A 12,722-nucleotide genomic window follows, 5' to 3' on the forward strand; every position below is an offset into this window, starting at 1 on the left:
GAGCTGGAGAACAAAGTAAAAAACATTTACATGTTGCGAGGGAATCCTGCACCAGAGGCCGATTTGTATTGATCCCCCTCTCCAAAGAAAAATACAGTTTCTTGTCCGGCATGGTCAAAATGGCAGGTCGCAACGTCATAGTGGCGTCCAAGAATCCTCTCAAGATGCTGGCGACTCAGGAAGGCTTCAAGCGCATGTTCCCCGACGTCGACTTTGCCTTTGAGGCCCGCAGCGTCGGCTCCGGCGTGGCAGACCAGCCCCTCTCGGACCAGGAGACGCTCCAGGGCGCCCTCAACCGGGCGCGCAACGCGCGGGAGCTCGAGCCGACGGCCCTGTACTGCGTCGGGCTCGAGGGCGGCGTGCACACGACCGCCGAGGGCGAGGTCCAGGCGTTTGCGTGGATCGTGGTCCTGGCGCAGGATGGCACCGTCGGCCGGGCACGCACGGCAGCCTTTTTCCTGCCGCGCGAGACGACGGAGCTGCTGCGCCGCGGCCTCGAGCTGGGCGATGCGGACAATCTCCTCCACGGCAAGACAAACTCCAAGCACCAGACGGGCACCGTGGGCATCCTGACGGGGGACGCCATTACGCGCCAGAGCTACTATGCCGAGGCAGTGGTGCTGGCGCTGGTTCCGTTCAGGAATACGCAGCTGACATTTGGAAAGGAGTCGGGCAGCGTGGGATCGGAGCCTGGTCAGCTCGCGGCTTGATGTATCAGTCTACGCGAGGATGATGCGAGGTACAGTGCAATGATTCTATCAAAGGGCAGCCGTGGTCTGGCTGGCGTTGAGGGTTTTCAACAAGGCGACAACTCGATAGGCCTTGTTAGGCTTTGCATCGGGAGTTTATTCTTCATTCTTCAGTGCTACACATTACACTTTCTTTCTTGTCTCTAGTGCAGCAGGCAAGCTGATCGCTCAAAGCCCGTGCGCATTGGCAGGTCGATGGCTGCCGCGTATACGCCCGCTTACAAGGTGTCGCAGGGTCGCGCGGCTATTTGCGGTACCTGAACATCGGAACCATGGCAACAGTGATGATGGTGGCAACAAAGCATGCAATGAAAGCGGATTTCATTATTCAAAAAGAGCTTGTCAAATGTCAACTTGAAGAGTTAACGGGTAGCAAGCAAGAACGAAGATGGATTCTCAATCTACATTCCGTGTGAGTGACTCGTCAATGGAAATGGTCAACACAACTCTTCATACATCAAGTTGGTAGCCTTGTCTTTCAAGCTGGTATCAAGCTCGCAATTCTTCAATATTACACCCTCTTGGCTCAAAGAGCAGCCAAGCATCTATCTCCCTTGCAACGCAGTCTCCGCCATTCACTCTGGGCAATCCTGGCCTGATCCCAGCTTCCGCCGTCCTATAGTCCCACATCAAATATAACGATGGTAAGATAATAAACTCACTTTTACCTCAAAACTGCCTGAGAACTGAGCGCAGCCGGCGGCCCACGCGACCCATTCCATCCATCTCGCCATTAAAACCTTCTGCCCACTACCCATCGGCCTGGGCCCCAAGTTATTGCTTTCATTATCTACTGGTACTCTTATTCGACTTGGCGTTCATCCACCTCGATTGTAACACTTCATCCTGGACGCTGAAGAACCTGCTTTCCTTATTTTCTTTTCTTTTTCTTTTTTTTTTCCGCAATCGATGTAGACACCGGTTACAGTCGTATTCTCACTGATATGACAAGATGTTTCTTGCCAGACAGTGGAGAGCAACGGCAACAACAGCTCATATTTTTCTCGCTGCCCATTTGTATATCACCATGTTAGCTGCATTTTATATTATTAGTGGGAGCAGCAATTGTCAGTTTCTCAGACCCCTGTGGGAACTACATACTTGCACACCGTTTTTTGTAGCTGGCTTGAATTCATTTCCACATGCACCTCGATGTAGCCGATTTTTTTTTTTTTTCCAGTCTGATCACGTCTCCGTAGCTGTCTATATTAATCTCTAACCAAATCTCTGCTCTCTCTCCATCGTCACATTATCCTACATGTCTTGGTCTGTGCTGGCATGACCGAGGCGGATCGAACCGAAGACCCATCTCTTTCAGAGATTAACACCAGAGCAATCGCCAACATGACTTCCGAGGATAGTATACAGGAGCACCCCCATGGTGAAAAGGCCGAAGGCGATATTGCTGTAACGTCGCCGGCGTCGCGGGAGCACGCGCGCGAAGAAGGCGCCTGCGAGGAATGCGACGTCTACAAGTCAACATACGATGATGCGCAGGCCATGAAGCGCATGGGCCGGAGGCAGGAGCTCGTGCGGCACTACCGCGTCTTCTCGATGGTGTCCTTTGTCGGCATGGCCACGGCCGCCTGGGAAATGACTCTGTACCAGATCACGCCGGCGCTGCGGGACGGCGGGCTCCCCGCGCTCGTGTACTCCAACATTTGGATCTTTTGCGCCTTTGTCCCCGTGGTGCTCAGCCTGGCCGAGATGTCGAGCATGGCCCCCATTGCCGGCGCGCAGTACCACTGGGTGTCCGAGTTTGCGCCGGAAAAGTATCAAAAGTTTCTGAGCTACCTAACGGGGTAAGCAGAGCTTCCTCCCCCCTCCAGGAATTCGCATGGCGGCAAATGCTAACATCATCTCTCTCTCTCTCTCTCTCTGTGCAGCTGGACATCTACTCTTGCGCTGCAAGCTGGCAACGCGTCTGGGCTGTTTCTCATCGGCACTCTGGTACAAGCAATTATCCAAATTCACAAGCCCGGCTACTCGTTTGAAAACTGGCACGGCACGCTCCTCGCCGTCGCCGTCTGCTGTCTCACGGTTGTCGCCAACGTCTACGGCTCCAAGATGCTGCCGCACTGGCAGAACCCCATCTTTGCCATCAACATCCTCGCCTACTTTGCCTTTATCATACCCGTCTGGTGCAACGCGCCCAGCACCACCTCGGAGCATGTCTGGACGCAGTGGGAAAACTCGGGCGGCTGGTCCAGCCTGACCGTCGCCGTGCTCGTTGGCCAGCTTCCCGCCATCACGTCGCAGACTGGCATGGACGCCGCCGCCCACATGTCGGAAGAGGTGCGCAATGCGTCGTCGTCGGTACCCAAGGTCATGATTAGCGTGTTTTGCATCAACTTTTTCCTCAACATCATGACCGTCATCACGCTCTGCTACCACATCCCCGACGTCACGGCGGCGCTCAACGAGCCGACCTTGTATCCCGCCATCTGGGTCCTCAAGCAGTCCATGTCGGATGCGTGGCTTACGGCTCTCCTGGTCGTGCAGTGCATCTTTTTGCTCTTTTCCAATTTTTCGTACCTGGCTGCTGTCAGCCGCGACCTGTTTGCCTTTGCGCGCGACAAGGGCCTGCCCTACTCGGAATGGCTGGCCAAGGTGGACAAGGAGCGCAAGATTCCAATCAACGCCTATTACATGACGGCCGCTTTTGCCGCGCTTCTCAGTCTAATCTACATTGGCAGTCCGGTCGCGCTCTATGCCATTGGCTCGTTGCTGGCCTGCGCAATCATGCAGTGCTTTTGCTTCTCCATTAGCTGCGTGCTTTGGCGCCGCATCTACCACCCGCAGACCCTGCCGCATGCCCGCTTCTCGCTTGGGAAGCTGGGTATTCCCATCAATGTTGTGGCCGTTTTCGTCGTGGCATGGAGCTTCTTCTGGGCCTTTTGGCCTCAGGAGTATCCGGTCACGCCGAGTGGCTTCAATTGGTCCGTGGGAATCTTTGTCCCAACAATTGTGGTGGCCTTGATTTATTACGTCGTCAAGGGTCGCCATGTATACGAAGGTCCTGTCGTTTTGGTCGAGGGGAGAAAAATGCACGTTGCCTAGGTAAAGAAAGGCGGTGCATTGCAAGTTTAAGGTGTGTACCTGGGGGTTGGCATCCTGTCAGTTTCCACTACATCATTGCATTTGTACTCCAGCATTATTACATGACAGATTTGAATTGGGCCTTTTAAAAACATGCCACTTGTTTCTGGCTTTTCTATAGAGCATTGGCAGCGACGTGTTGTATTATCGGCTGACCTTTTTTGCCTCGACAAATGCCAGTGAACAGCAACTCGTACCAGTATTATTACTGATAGCCAGGTCTTATAGCCAGCGGGGTCGATTCTGCTTCCGGCCAGGCTTCGTTCGATATTTAGATACGAATATGTAGGGGTAAAAGAAAGGCGGACCGCGGTCCTCCCCGGTAGTCATGCTGACCGGTGGGCTGAGCCGAAGATTTTCACGAGTTCCACCTATAGCGAGCATTTTTATTTATTTAGATGCAATATACTCTTGGCGTAGAATCTTTTCCCCAATTTTATTCTTAATTAAATGGGGCTTGCTTAATATGTAATTAACCTCGTAACTAAGCCGTACTCCTTCCTCTACCCTTGCTTGCTCTTGCCCCTCATCTTGAACTCTGTCAACAGCCGGCAGCCGCCTTGTCGCCGTTTTGTTAGCGCCACGCTTCGATGATGAAGGCCAGTGATCGGGCGACGGATAGTCTGGGTCTAAGCGGAAGCTTTCTTTGCCTCGTTCTCGCTCACAGGGATGCGCTGTTTCGTTCACCAGCCGACCAGTTACCGAACCAACACAAACAGGGGAGGGTTTCTTGAGCTCCCAAAGGAGCAACTATTTGCTGCTTCGCGGCGAGGCGGGCGAGTCAGGACCCATGAAAGTATGGCAGGCTGCATTCAGTACAGTTCTTTACGCACGCACGGCCGCTGGAAACTACGGCAAGGAGCGTTGTTCGTCAAAGAGAAACATGTTGACGCGCAGAGCTGTGGCTGCATAAGCATGTCACAAGTGTGAGTGTCGTGCATATGGAAGTAGCCAGCTGTTTTTTGATGCCCTCAGGCAACAACTGCAGGGACCTGCGTTCTAGATTGTGGCAGTAAGGGGTTAATGTAGTGTTTTCGAGCAGCATCGCCCCGATATTATAGACTTGCAACCCTTGAGATGAAAAACATGGGCCACGAACCAGTCAAAGCCCGCCGTCATGGGTGCCATGGATGAGCCCTGCAAAGCTTCTTATTTTATAGATTGTCTCTACTCTTCCGGTCGATCATTAACGGTCCACTGGAGAATGCAATTTTATTTGCTCATTGCCCACATGGTTGCACGACTAACCCCCGAGTTGCCGTTATGATAGATACTGGGTACTGCACCATGTTGTTAGGCCCCGATCCGTATCTGCTTGTCCGATGCTCTGATTAACCTTGTTCGTATCCGCTGATTTTGGACACCTTTCTGTTTCCGGCTGTCATCTTGCGTCTGTTTCCGGCTTTCATCTTGCGTCTGTTTTTTACAAGTTTCACCATAACTAGATTCAACAATCTCTGCGCGACATTGGGTACTTGCTGATCACAACCATCATCAAACGACCCAATAGCTTTCGCCAGATGATCCAAAACTTGTGCAAAACTTTTATGACGGCGCTGTACAGTAGCAAGTCCACGAAAGAGACGCAATGGAACAAGACCGGGCTTCGTGGTTGAAGGCTCCAATGGGCATGTTTCTAGCCTGGTCTGCGTCGGCATTCCTCATCAGGGCATGGGCCAAGTTTCGGACAAAAACATGGGGACTGGACGACTATTTTCTTTCGCTATCTCTTGTAAGTGCCTGAGAAGAGTAAATCTTACTTTCCTTTATTGACACGTTCCTTTTAGGCGACGACTGTGGCGCACGTGGCCTGCATATATCGGGCCATGCATTTCGGATATGGAAAGCCACTGGCCGCAATAGAGTCAGGTCATCGCTTTCCATTGGAAAAGGTAGAAAAACGTGGCATATTTTGAGGATTATGATGAGACTAATCCCGTGGATTGTAGCTGCTATACACGAGCGAGCTCCTATACGTGTTGGCACAGGGTTTTTGCCGAGCTTCAGCGGCGCTATTCATCAGTCATATGGCCCAATGTGGCCCTCAAAAACTACCAGCCAAGATATTGGCTGCCATTTCCGGGGTTTGGACTGCAGCATCTTCATTTTCGATAGCCATTCGTGGCGATGCTAGTCGTCCTTGGTCCACACTGGACGGAACCCGACCACAGGTATTTGATGATCTGGTGTACGATATCTAGCGAGAGAATGCTGACCTGGACACCAACACAGTTTATTCGTTGGATGTCTATAGAAATTATTGGGGCAGTTATTGAACTGGCGATTTGGGTCCTTGCCGTCCACCTGGTCTGGACTCTCCAGATGACATTACGAAAGCGCATATATATTCTCAGTGCATTCGGTGTCAAACTCATGTTGGTGCACACTCTCCTAGCTTCTGCGCGGATATCTAACATTTGCCATAGACTTGTCGTTTTGATCGGCTTGCGTCTAAAATATCTGGCCCCTTCGCGGAACTGGGATCCGACTTTCACGAGCATCATGCCCGGCATTTTTACCCAAGCCGTGCTGCACTTTTCCATCATTGCATCCTGCGTCACGACGCTGAAACCGTTCCTGCGCCATTTTGACCCTACCTACGTTCTCGAGAGTGCGGATGTGGATTCCTCGAAGCGCTCACGGGCCAGCATGAATGCCTCGCGCGACTCGTACTACCGGCTCGGGGCCATGAACCGGGTCAATCGATCCAACGACGATCCCAACGACAAGGTCAATTGGCGGCCGTACCAGGGACCAACGCAAGCTGAACCCTACGCCGCGGCCTACCACGACTCGAGCGTGACACAGTCAAGCCAGTCCAGCAAAGAGAGCAGGCTGTTGAGGGCGAGCCGCAGCATAGGCGCCAATCTGAGAGGTGTTGCCCAGGGCAGGCAGGACGGCGCGATGCAGAGTAAAAATCAGGGTGACGGGGCATCCTTGAGGACAGATGCATCAGATCGCATGATTATTGAACGAAAGAGAGAATTCTCCATCAAGCATGAAGTTCCTACACCACAATGTACAATACAAAGGAATCAAATATAATAATAATCGTGCAATAGTCTATCCTGGGATGGGGTAATCGGCTCAAGTGCATGTAAGATGTCGAGTCACATAATTCGGGACAAATATGTAAATGTTGCCACCGAGATCAGACGATCATTGCCCGTTTTTATCGAGAAATGCGGCGCTATTGAAGTGGTCGTGTAATTGATTAGGATGAAGCTGTTACATGGCCGCTCTGCTGCATGGCAAGGCGGCCACAAGCGTCGGCTGAAAAGCTGCTTGGAATATATGCTCCGGGGCGAAAATGGCCAAATAATTTGATAATCAACTAGGACCTGCTGCTCTGCCTGGTCAGCGTAATAACAATGCAAATCCCCGCTTCCTAATGCAGGGCTGCGTACCACCACATGCAGGACGATATGATCTGGGAGGAGGAGAAGGTGTCTCCTGTATATCTAGACTGGCGCGGGGGAACTATTGTTTTTCAATGTTGGAACATTTGCAGGAGTTTGAATGCATAAGGTACTCTCTCGCTTTTGATCAGCTCAGGCCATCCGGCTTGCCTTATCCACTGAGTGACCATTTGTATGTATCAAGGTATGTACCCCAGACTGTGGCTGTCTATTGAGATTGACACTGTGGAACCCGTCCATCCGTCCATCCCATCTATCTGGAGCATGTACTAATAGTTAGCTACTGGTCGGCAGGTCGGGTGCTCTATTCAGCTTTGCCCATTCAGGGACTGGAGAATAAATTAATCAGGGAACAGGCTCGCTCACTGCCAGCTTTCTTTCGATCCCTTGAATGGTGTGGTGACGTGAACAGTGCTGGGTACCAAGCTAAAGTACCACTTACCCGCTGCCCGCATCTGTCCCGCATTCCTGCTTGCCCATCTCGCGAGGCTTGCAGCAAGCAGTAGCACCACCACCACCACCACCACCACCACCACCACCACCACACTTTTTTTCTACACAAACAACGAAAATTTCAAACCTTGCACTTGTCATCCGCTATTGCCTCAACACCTCTACGTTACCCTGCTGTCCGATATAGACTGACTGTACGTCTTGGCTTGACACGCGCTGCGAATGCATTTCCGCAACCATGGCCGATGACGCTTCTCCGTCGACATCTGCCCGCCCTTTGTTGCGTCATGCGAATAGCGGCGGCCACCACAACAGCACCCACGGTAACGGCAGAGCAGACGGCAACAGTAAAGCGACGGCCACGAGCTCAGGCATCAGCGCGCCGCCGGGCCACGCCTTTAGACGAGCCAAGACGGTTGCCGAGAGCAACCCCGGGATGGCGCACCTTTCGACAGCCTCGCGCCGCTTCTCGTCCGACTCGAGCGCCCTTGAGTCGCCGCCGCAACCGCAACCTAGGAGGAGCTCCAACTTTTCCGACTACGGCGTCAACGAGGCCCGGTCAATCTTGAACCCGCATAGCAAAGCCGCCGCGCAGGGCGGCGCCGACCAAGGCGGGGAGCTGTCGTCGCTCGCTGGTCTGTCGCTGGCATTTGCCCTGCTTCCCGCCATTGCCGGCGCACTCTTCACCAACGGAGGCGCCGTGACGACGGACATTATGCTGCTGGGCTTGGCCGGTGTCTTTCTGCACTGGTCCGTAACGCAACCATGGTAAGCTTAACCAGAGACATGCTCGGCGAGAGCGCGCTTGGTCAACTGGCTCTAATCTGACTACAGGCTGTGGTACCACTCGGCACAGCAGGTGCGCATCGAACATGAAGCGAATTCTGCGGATGCCGTCTTTGAAGACGACTTGGACGACAGCGACGATGACGACGACGATGACGAGTACGCAGACGGAGCTTCGCACCTGGACCATGTTTCGGAAGAAGAGACGGCACACGCCAAGGCAGACAATGTGGCACCGGGAAAGCAAACGACGACATCGGCCACGCAACAATCTGCCCTCAGCGAGCTCTACCTGCACGAAGTAACGGCCCTTGTGTCGTGCTTCTCGTTGCCGCTCATCAGCGCCTTTCTCCTGCACATGATTCGCTCGCAGCTGAGCCGTCCGTCTGAGGGCCTCGTCTCCAACTACAATCTGACCATCTTCATCCTCGTCTCCGAGGTACGCGTGCTCTCGCACATGATCAAGCTGGTGCAGGCGCGCACGCTGCACCTGCAGCGCGTCGTGCACAGCGACCCATTTGGCGCGCTGCCCGCCGCCAACAGCCTGCGCATCAATGCCATACTTGAGCGCCTGGACGGGCTCGAGTCGGACGCGGCGGCGACTCGCAACGCCGTCCTTGCTGAGGAAAACGAAGCCGAGCCCGACGGCGATCAGGAGACCGCCAAGGCCGCGCAAGAGGCTGTCCTGGCCAAGGACGTACGCAACGCCATCCAGCCGGAACTCGACGCGCTCAACCGCGCCGTGCGCCGCTACGAGAAAAAGTCGACGCTGCTGCAGTCTCACGTCGACGCCCACTTTGCCGCCATGGATGCGCGCGTCCAGGACGCCATTGCGCTCGCCGCCGTTGCTGCCAAAAACAGCGCCCGGAGCAGCATCCTGGTGCGCGGCTTTGACGCCGTCGTGGCCATGGTGCTGTTTCCGTTCAACGCCGTGCTGAAGCTCCTGCTCCTGCCCATCCAATGGCTGTTCTCGCTCACGCGCGGCGGCGGGAGGAAGAAGAAGAAGCAGAACAATATAGCGAGCGGCGCGGGCGGCGGCGGCACTCAGCTTACAGGAAGCAAAACCTCTTCTCGAGCCGTGCGAGGGAGCAAAATGACAAGCCAGCCACGCTACAATGGCGATCAGATGCCATCGCGGCTAGCACGGAAATGACGACGTTGATGAGAATGAGGTTGTGTGTAAGCCCTACGTGTTCATGCGATTCGAGCGACGTTTTCCTTGTTTCACTTCTTCTTCATCACTGTGTTTCGGCACAAGTTGCAAGCAAACCTGTCAAAAAGTTTTTCAATTTTTTTTCTTTATTTTTTTTTGCTCTTGATTCATAATGGGCTTACAGCGCATCATGCGATGCATGTTTCCCGCATCTGCTGCATAGCCCACACCATACCACTTTACGTTTTATCCCTATCATGCCCCTCATCATTATATCCCCCATCACTTTTTTTTTTCTTATTCAAATGACTTTTGTTGATTTGGCAGCGTTTGATAGTCAGAGCAGGGGAAGCCTTGTTTTGGACTTTGCAATCGTTTACAACCCCCTGGGTGAGCATGATTCCGACACGCAAAGGGTGTCTGTCGACTAGTCGTGGTGACATCGTAACATATTTAGCCCGTCTCAATACATAAATGAAACTTTTGGCAAGGGCACTAGCAACGGCCCGTCGCCAGTTCTTTTTAGACCAAAAAAAATTGATTCTTGAGAATTTTTAGAGAGTGCATGTGAGCAGAAATGGGATCAAAGCGGCTTGCTAATAGGGCTATCCGGGTCCCAGGTCTGCGTTTTGACTTTTGGCGGGTCAGTTCAAAGTTGTCTCCCCCCCCCCCGTCGTCGCAAAGGTGAATCGACGTGTCGCGCAGCAAATCAGCCCGGAAGCGTATGAGCCACTGGTTTCACCTTGCATGAGCCCTGCTACTAAAAGAAGAAGAAGAAAACAAAACTCGCGACGTGTGCTGGAGGGCAATAGTAGGTGGCGTGGCGGTCTAGTAGTCGGTAAGACCGGCTTGGCCAGTACTCCCTCCGTAAGCTTTCGGGTCACTAGCTAGTATTAGGCTCTTTGGCAGTGGGCTGTATAATTAACGTCTTTTCTTTTTCTGACTTGTAGCCCCGAAACTACAGATGGAGAAGGGACATTGAAAACGCCTCTACACGCGGCTGAAAGTGCTGGGCAGAGATAACCCAGTACCTCGCGGTGTTTACCTCATTTGTTGCTAGAGGCCGCTCCCTTCAGCGGCCAGCTAATTAGCATTCAAACGAGGCTAAAAGCAATTTTTCCTTTTGATCAGCCCGCCATTTAGTATAATAGTGGCAGAGATACGGAGTACATGTCCATGCTTCTTGTCATGCATGGCCTTGCCTGCATGTAGTTGCAATGCTTTGGTCCTATATCACTATTTAGCGTCTCCAACGTAAACAAGACGAGCCAGAAGTCAGCATTGCAAAGAAGTGCTGCTCATTCCAGAGCTACTTTCGGAGCACCGATCCCGTCGCCGACGATGAGCTTTCGAGTGCATGGTCTCGAGTAATCGCCGTGCGAGTGCTACATTTGTTCCTTTGCCACATCGCGAGTGGAACAATGATCAAGAATGCTGCATGAGTCACCGAGAATCGAATGCAAGGCGCACCACGCATGGAGAATAGATGCAAAATGTTCACACGTCAGCTGCGATGCCAGCATGCACAAGAGGTGGCCTTTATGCACACTAATCAAGTAGTAGCTGGAATAGGTGACGAACTGGCACTGCACATGAAGCTGGACCTGGCAGTATCTGCATTTTCTTTCGGGTCCAATGAGAGACGCCGAACTGGCCGTTTGACCGCGTGGGTGGCGCTCCCGAACAATATCTAGCGGTGGCCTCAAGCGGCAAATCGGAGAACGCTGCATGTCTTGTGTGCTGTCAAACTGGCAAGAGAAGCATCTGCACAATGCCCGGGCTAGATGTGGTGTATGCATCGTACAAGACACTCGTTTACTGCTTGGTTCGGTGCATGGAGATCATAACAAAGTGGCAAGGCGATTCAACACTGCTGCTGCTGCTGCTGCTGCTACCTTCAAAAGTACCGGTAGGCAGTAATGGATGCTTGGACGCGATGCGGCCATTAGGACACGATGCGGCCACCAGGGCGTGGCATGTGTTTTTGACCTCGGCGAGAGCGTCAACAGCGCGTCATAGTCGGCCACGAAAAGAAGGCTGATTATTGACCATGAATGAGCCAAAAGCAGATGGCAGGCCGACGATTATTATAGAAATCCAGCCATGGTAGCATCGCACAGCGCCCTGTCTTGCGTGTGATGCTGGTTAATAAGGAGCAGCGGGCTATTGCCTAACTCGGGTAGAAAACCGATCGATGGATAGTCGTAGTGCTAAAAAGCGGCATTCAAAGGAGAGCTAATGAGCTAATAGCTAGTCGATTGAGATTTGGAAGAGGCTGCGGCTCAAATTTACCGAGCAGGTTCTCGGTGAGACGCGTTTGTGCTGGCAGGTTGTAGCCAATTTGTCGGGCAGCGATAGGGAGCTCGAGCATGACAGAACAATGTGATGGCGGAACGAGACGATGACAAAAACAGCCCAAGAGGGTGAGGTGGTCGTTGATGGCATTGGCCAGGGTGGCATGTGGTGGCGCCGTGGCGGTCGATCTTGTGGCGCATCGCAATTTCCTGAAATCCTGGGTTTTGCTCGCTTGCACGGCATAGCCTGGCATGGCATGGGGCGTGGCAGCTGGCAGTTTGGCAGGTTGGCAGCTATCGGGGGGCTTGCATGCACGGCTGTCAGCCGGCTTGTTTAGTAATGGGGATTCGATGCATAGACAAGCGACGTGGAAAGGCTTGCAGATATTGTTCAAAGTACTGTCTGTGAGTCTGTGACTGGGTATTGTTCCTGGCTGTCTGGGCAGGTTCCAGAGCCAGTATTTTCGATTGGTGCCATCGGGCAAACAAGCGCCTTGTCCGAGCCCCAAGCACAGACGAAATATATTGCCAAGGACCATGTTTGGCCCATGATGTGATACAAGGTGTATCTGTATCGTGCCATGTAGAATCTGGTTGGCATGCGTAGCCCGCACCGCGTTGGAATCGTTCTGTTGTACGGAGTACGGATACACTGTACCAGTACTACGTCGTGTCCGTACACTGCATCGAAGGAAAAAAACGACGCCACACCGCATCCGTAAAACGGCCGCCAGCCGTGGTAGGAGATGATTCACATTCTTTGGGGTGA

At 53.0% G+C, this 12,722-nt stretch overlaps 4 protein-coding genes across 4 annotated transcripts; all 4 read left to right on the forward strand.

Annotated features, from left to right (window-relative positions):
• Positions 1-119: 119 nt before the first annotated feature.
• Positions 120-710, forward strand: BBA_04266 (NTPase-like protein; the record flags this gene model as incomplete). Its single annotated transcript, XM_008599363.1, has 1 exon — positions 120-710. The coding sequence occupies one exon, from the start codon at positions 120-122 to the stop codon at positions 708-710; it is 591 nt and encodes a 196-aa protein (XP_008597585.1).
• Positions 711-2,093: 1,383 nt separating this feature from the next.
• BBA_04267 (GABA permease) lies at positions 2,094-3,809 on the forward strand (the record flags this gene model as incomplete). Its single annotated transcript, XM_008599364.1, has 2 exons — positions 2,094-2,551; positions 2,636-3,809. The coding sequence occupies 2 exons, from the start codon at positions 2,094-2,096 to the stop codon at positions 3,807-3,809; spliced, it is 1,632 nt and encodes a 543-aa protein (XP_008597586.1).
• A 1,627-nt stretch (positions 3,810-5,436) lies between these two features.
• On the forward strand, positions 5,437-6,893 carry BBA_04268 (uncharacterized protein; the record flags this gene model as incomplete). The annotated part of the gene is made up of 4 exons (XM_008599365.1): positions 5,437-5,580; positions 5,837-6,019; positions 6,081-6,223; positions 6,275-6,893. The coding sequence occupies 4 exons, from the start codon at positions 5,437-5,439 to the stop codon at positions 6,891-6,893; spliced, it is 1,089 nt and encodes a 362-aa protein (XP_008597587.1).
• Positions 6,894-7,958: 1,065 nt separating this feature from the next.
• Positions 7,959-9,659, forward strand: BBA_04269 (uncharacterized protein; the record flags this gene model as incomplete). Its single annotated transcript, XM_008599366.1, has 2 exons — positions 7,959-8,488; positions 8,555-9,659. 2 exons carry the CDS (start codon positions 7,959-7,961, stop codon positions 9,657-9,659), a joined length of 1,635 nt encoding a protein of 544 aa, XP_008597588.1.
• Positions 9,660-12,722: the final 3,063 nt, after the last annotated feature.

The sequence above is a fragment of the Beauveria bassiana genome (genome assembly GCF_000280675.1).
Source record: "Beauveria bassiana ARSEF 2860 unplaced genomic scaffold BBA_S00009, whole genome shotgun sequence".
NCBI classification, from domain to species: domain Eukaryota; kingdom Fungi; phylum Ascomycota; class Sordariomycetes; order Hypocreales; family Cordycipitaceae; genus Beauveria; species Beauveria bassiana.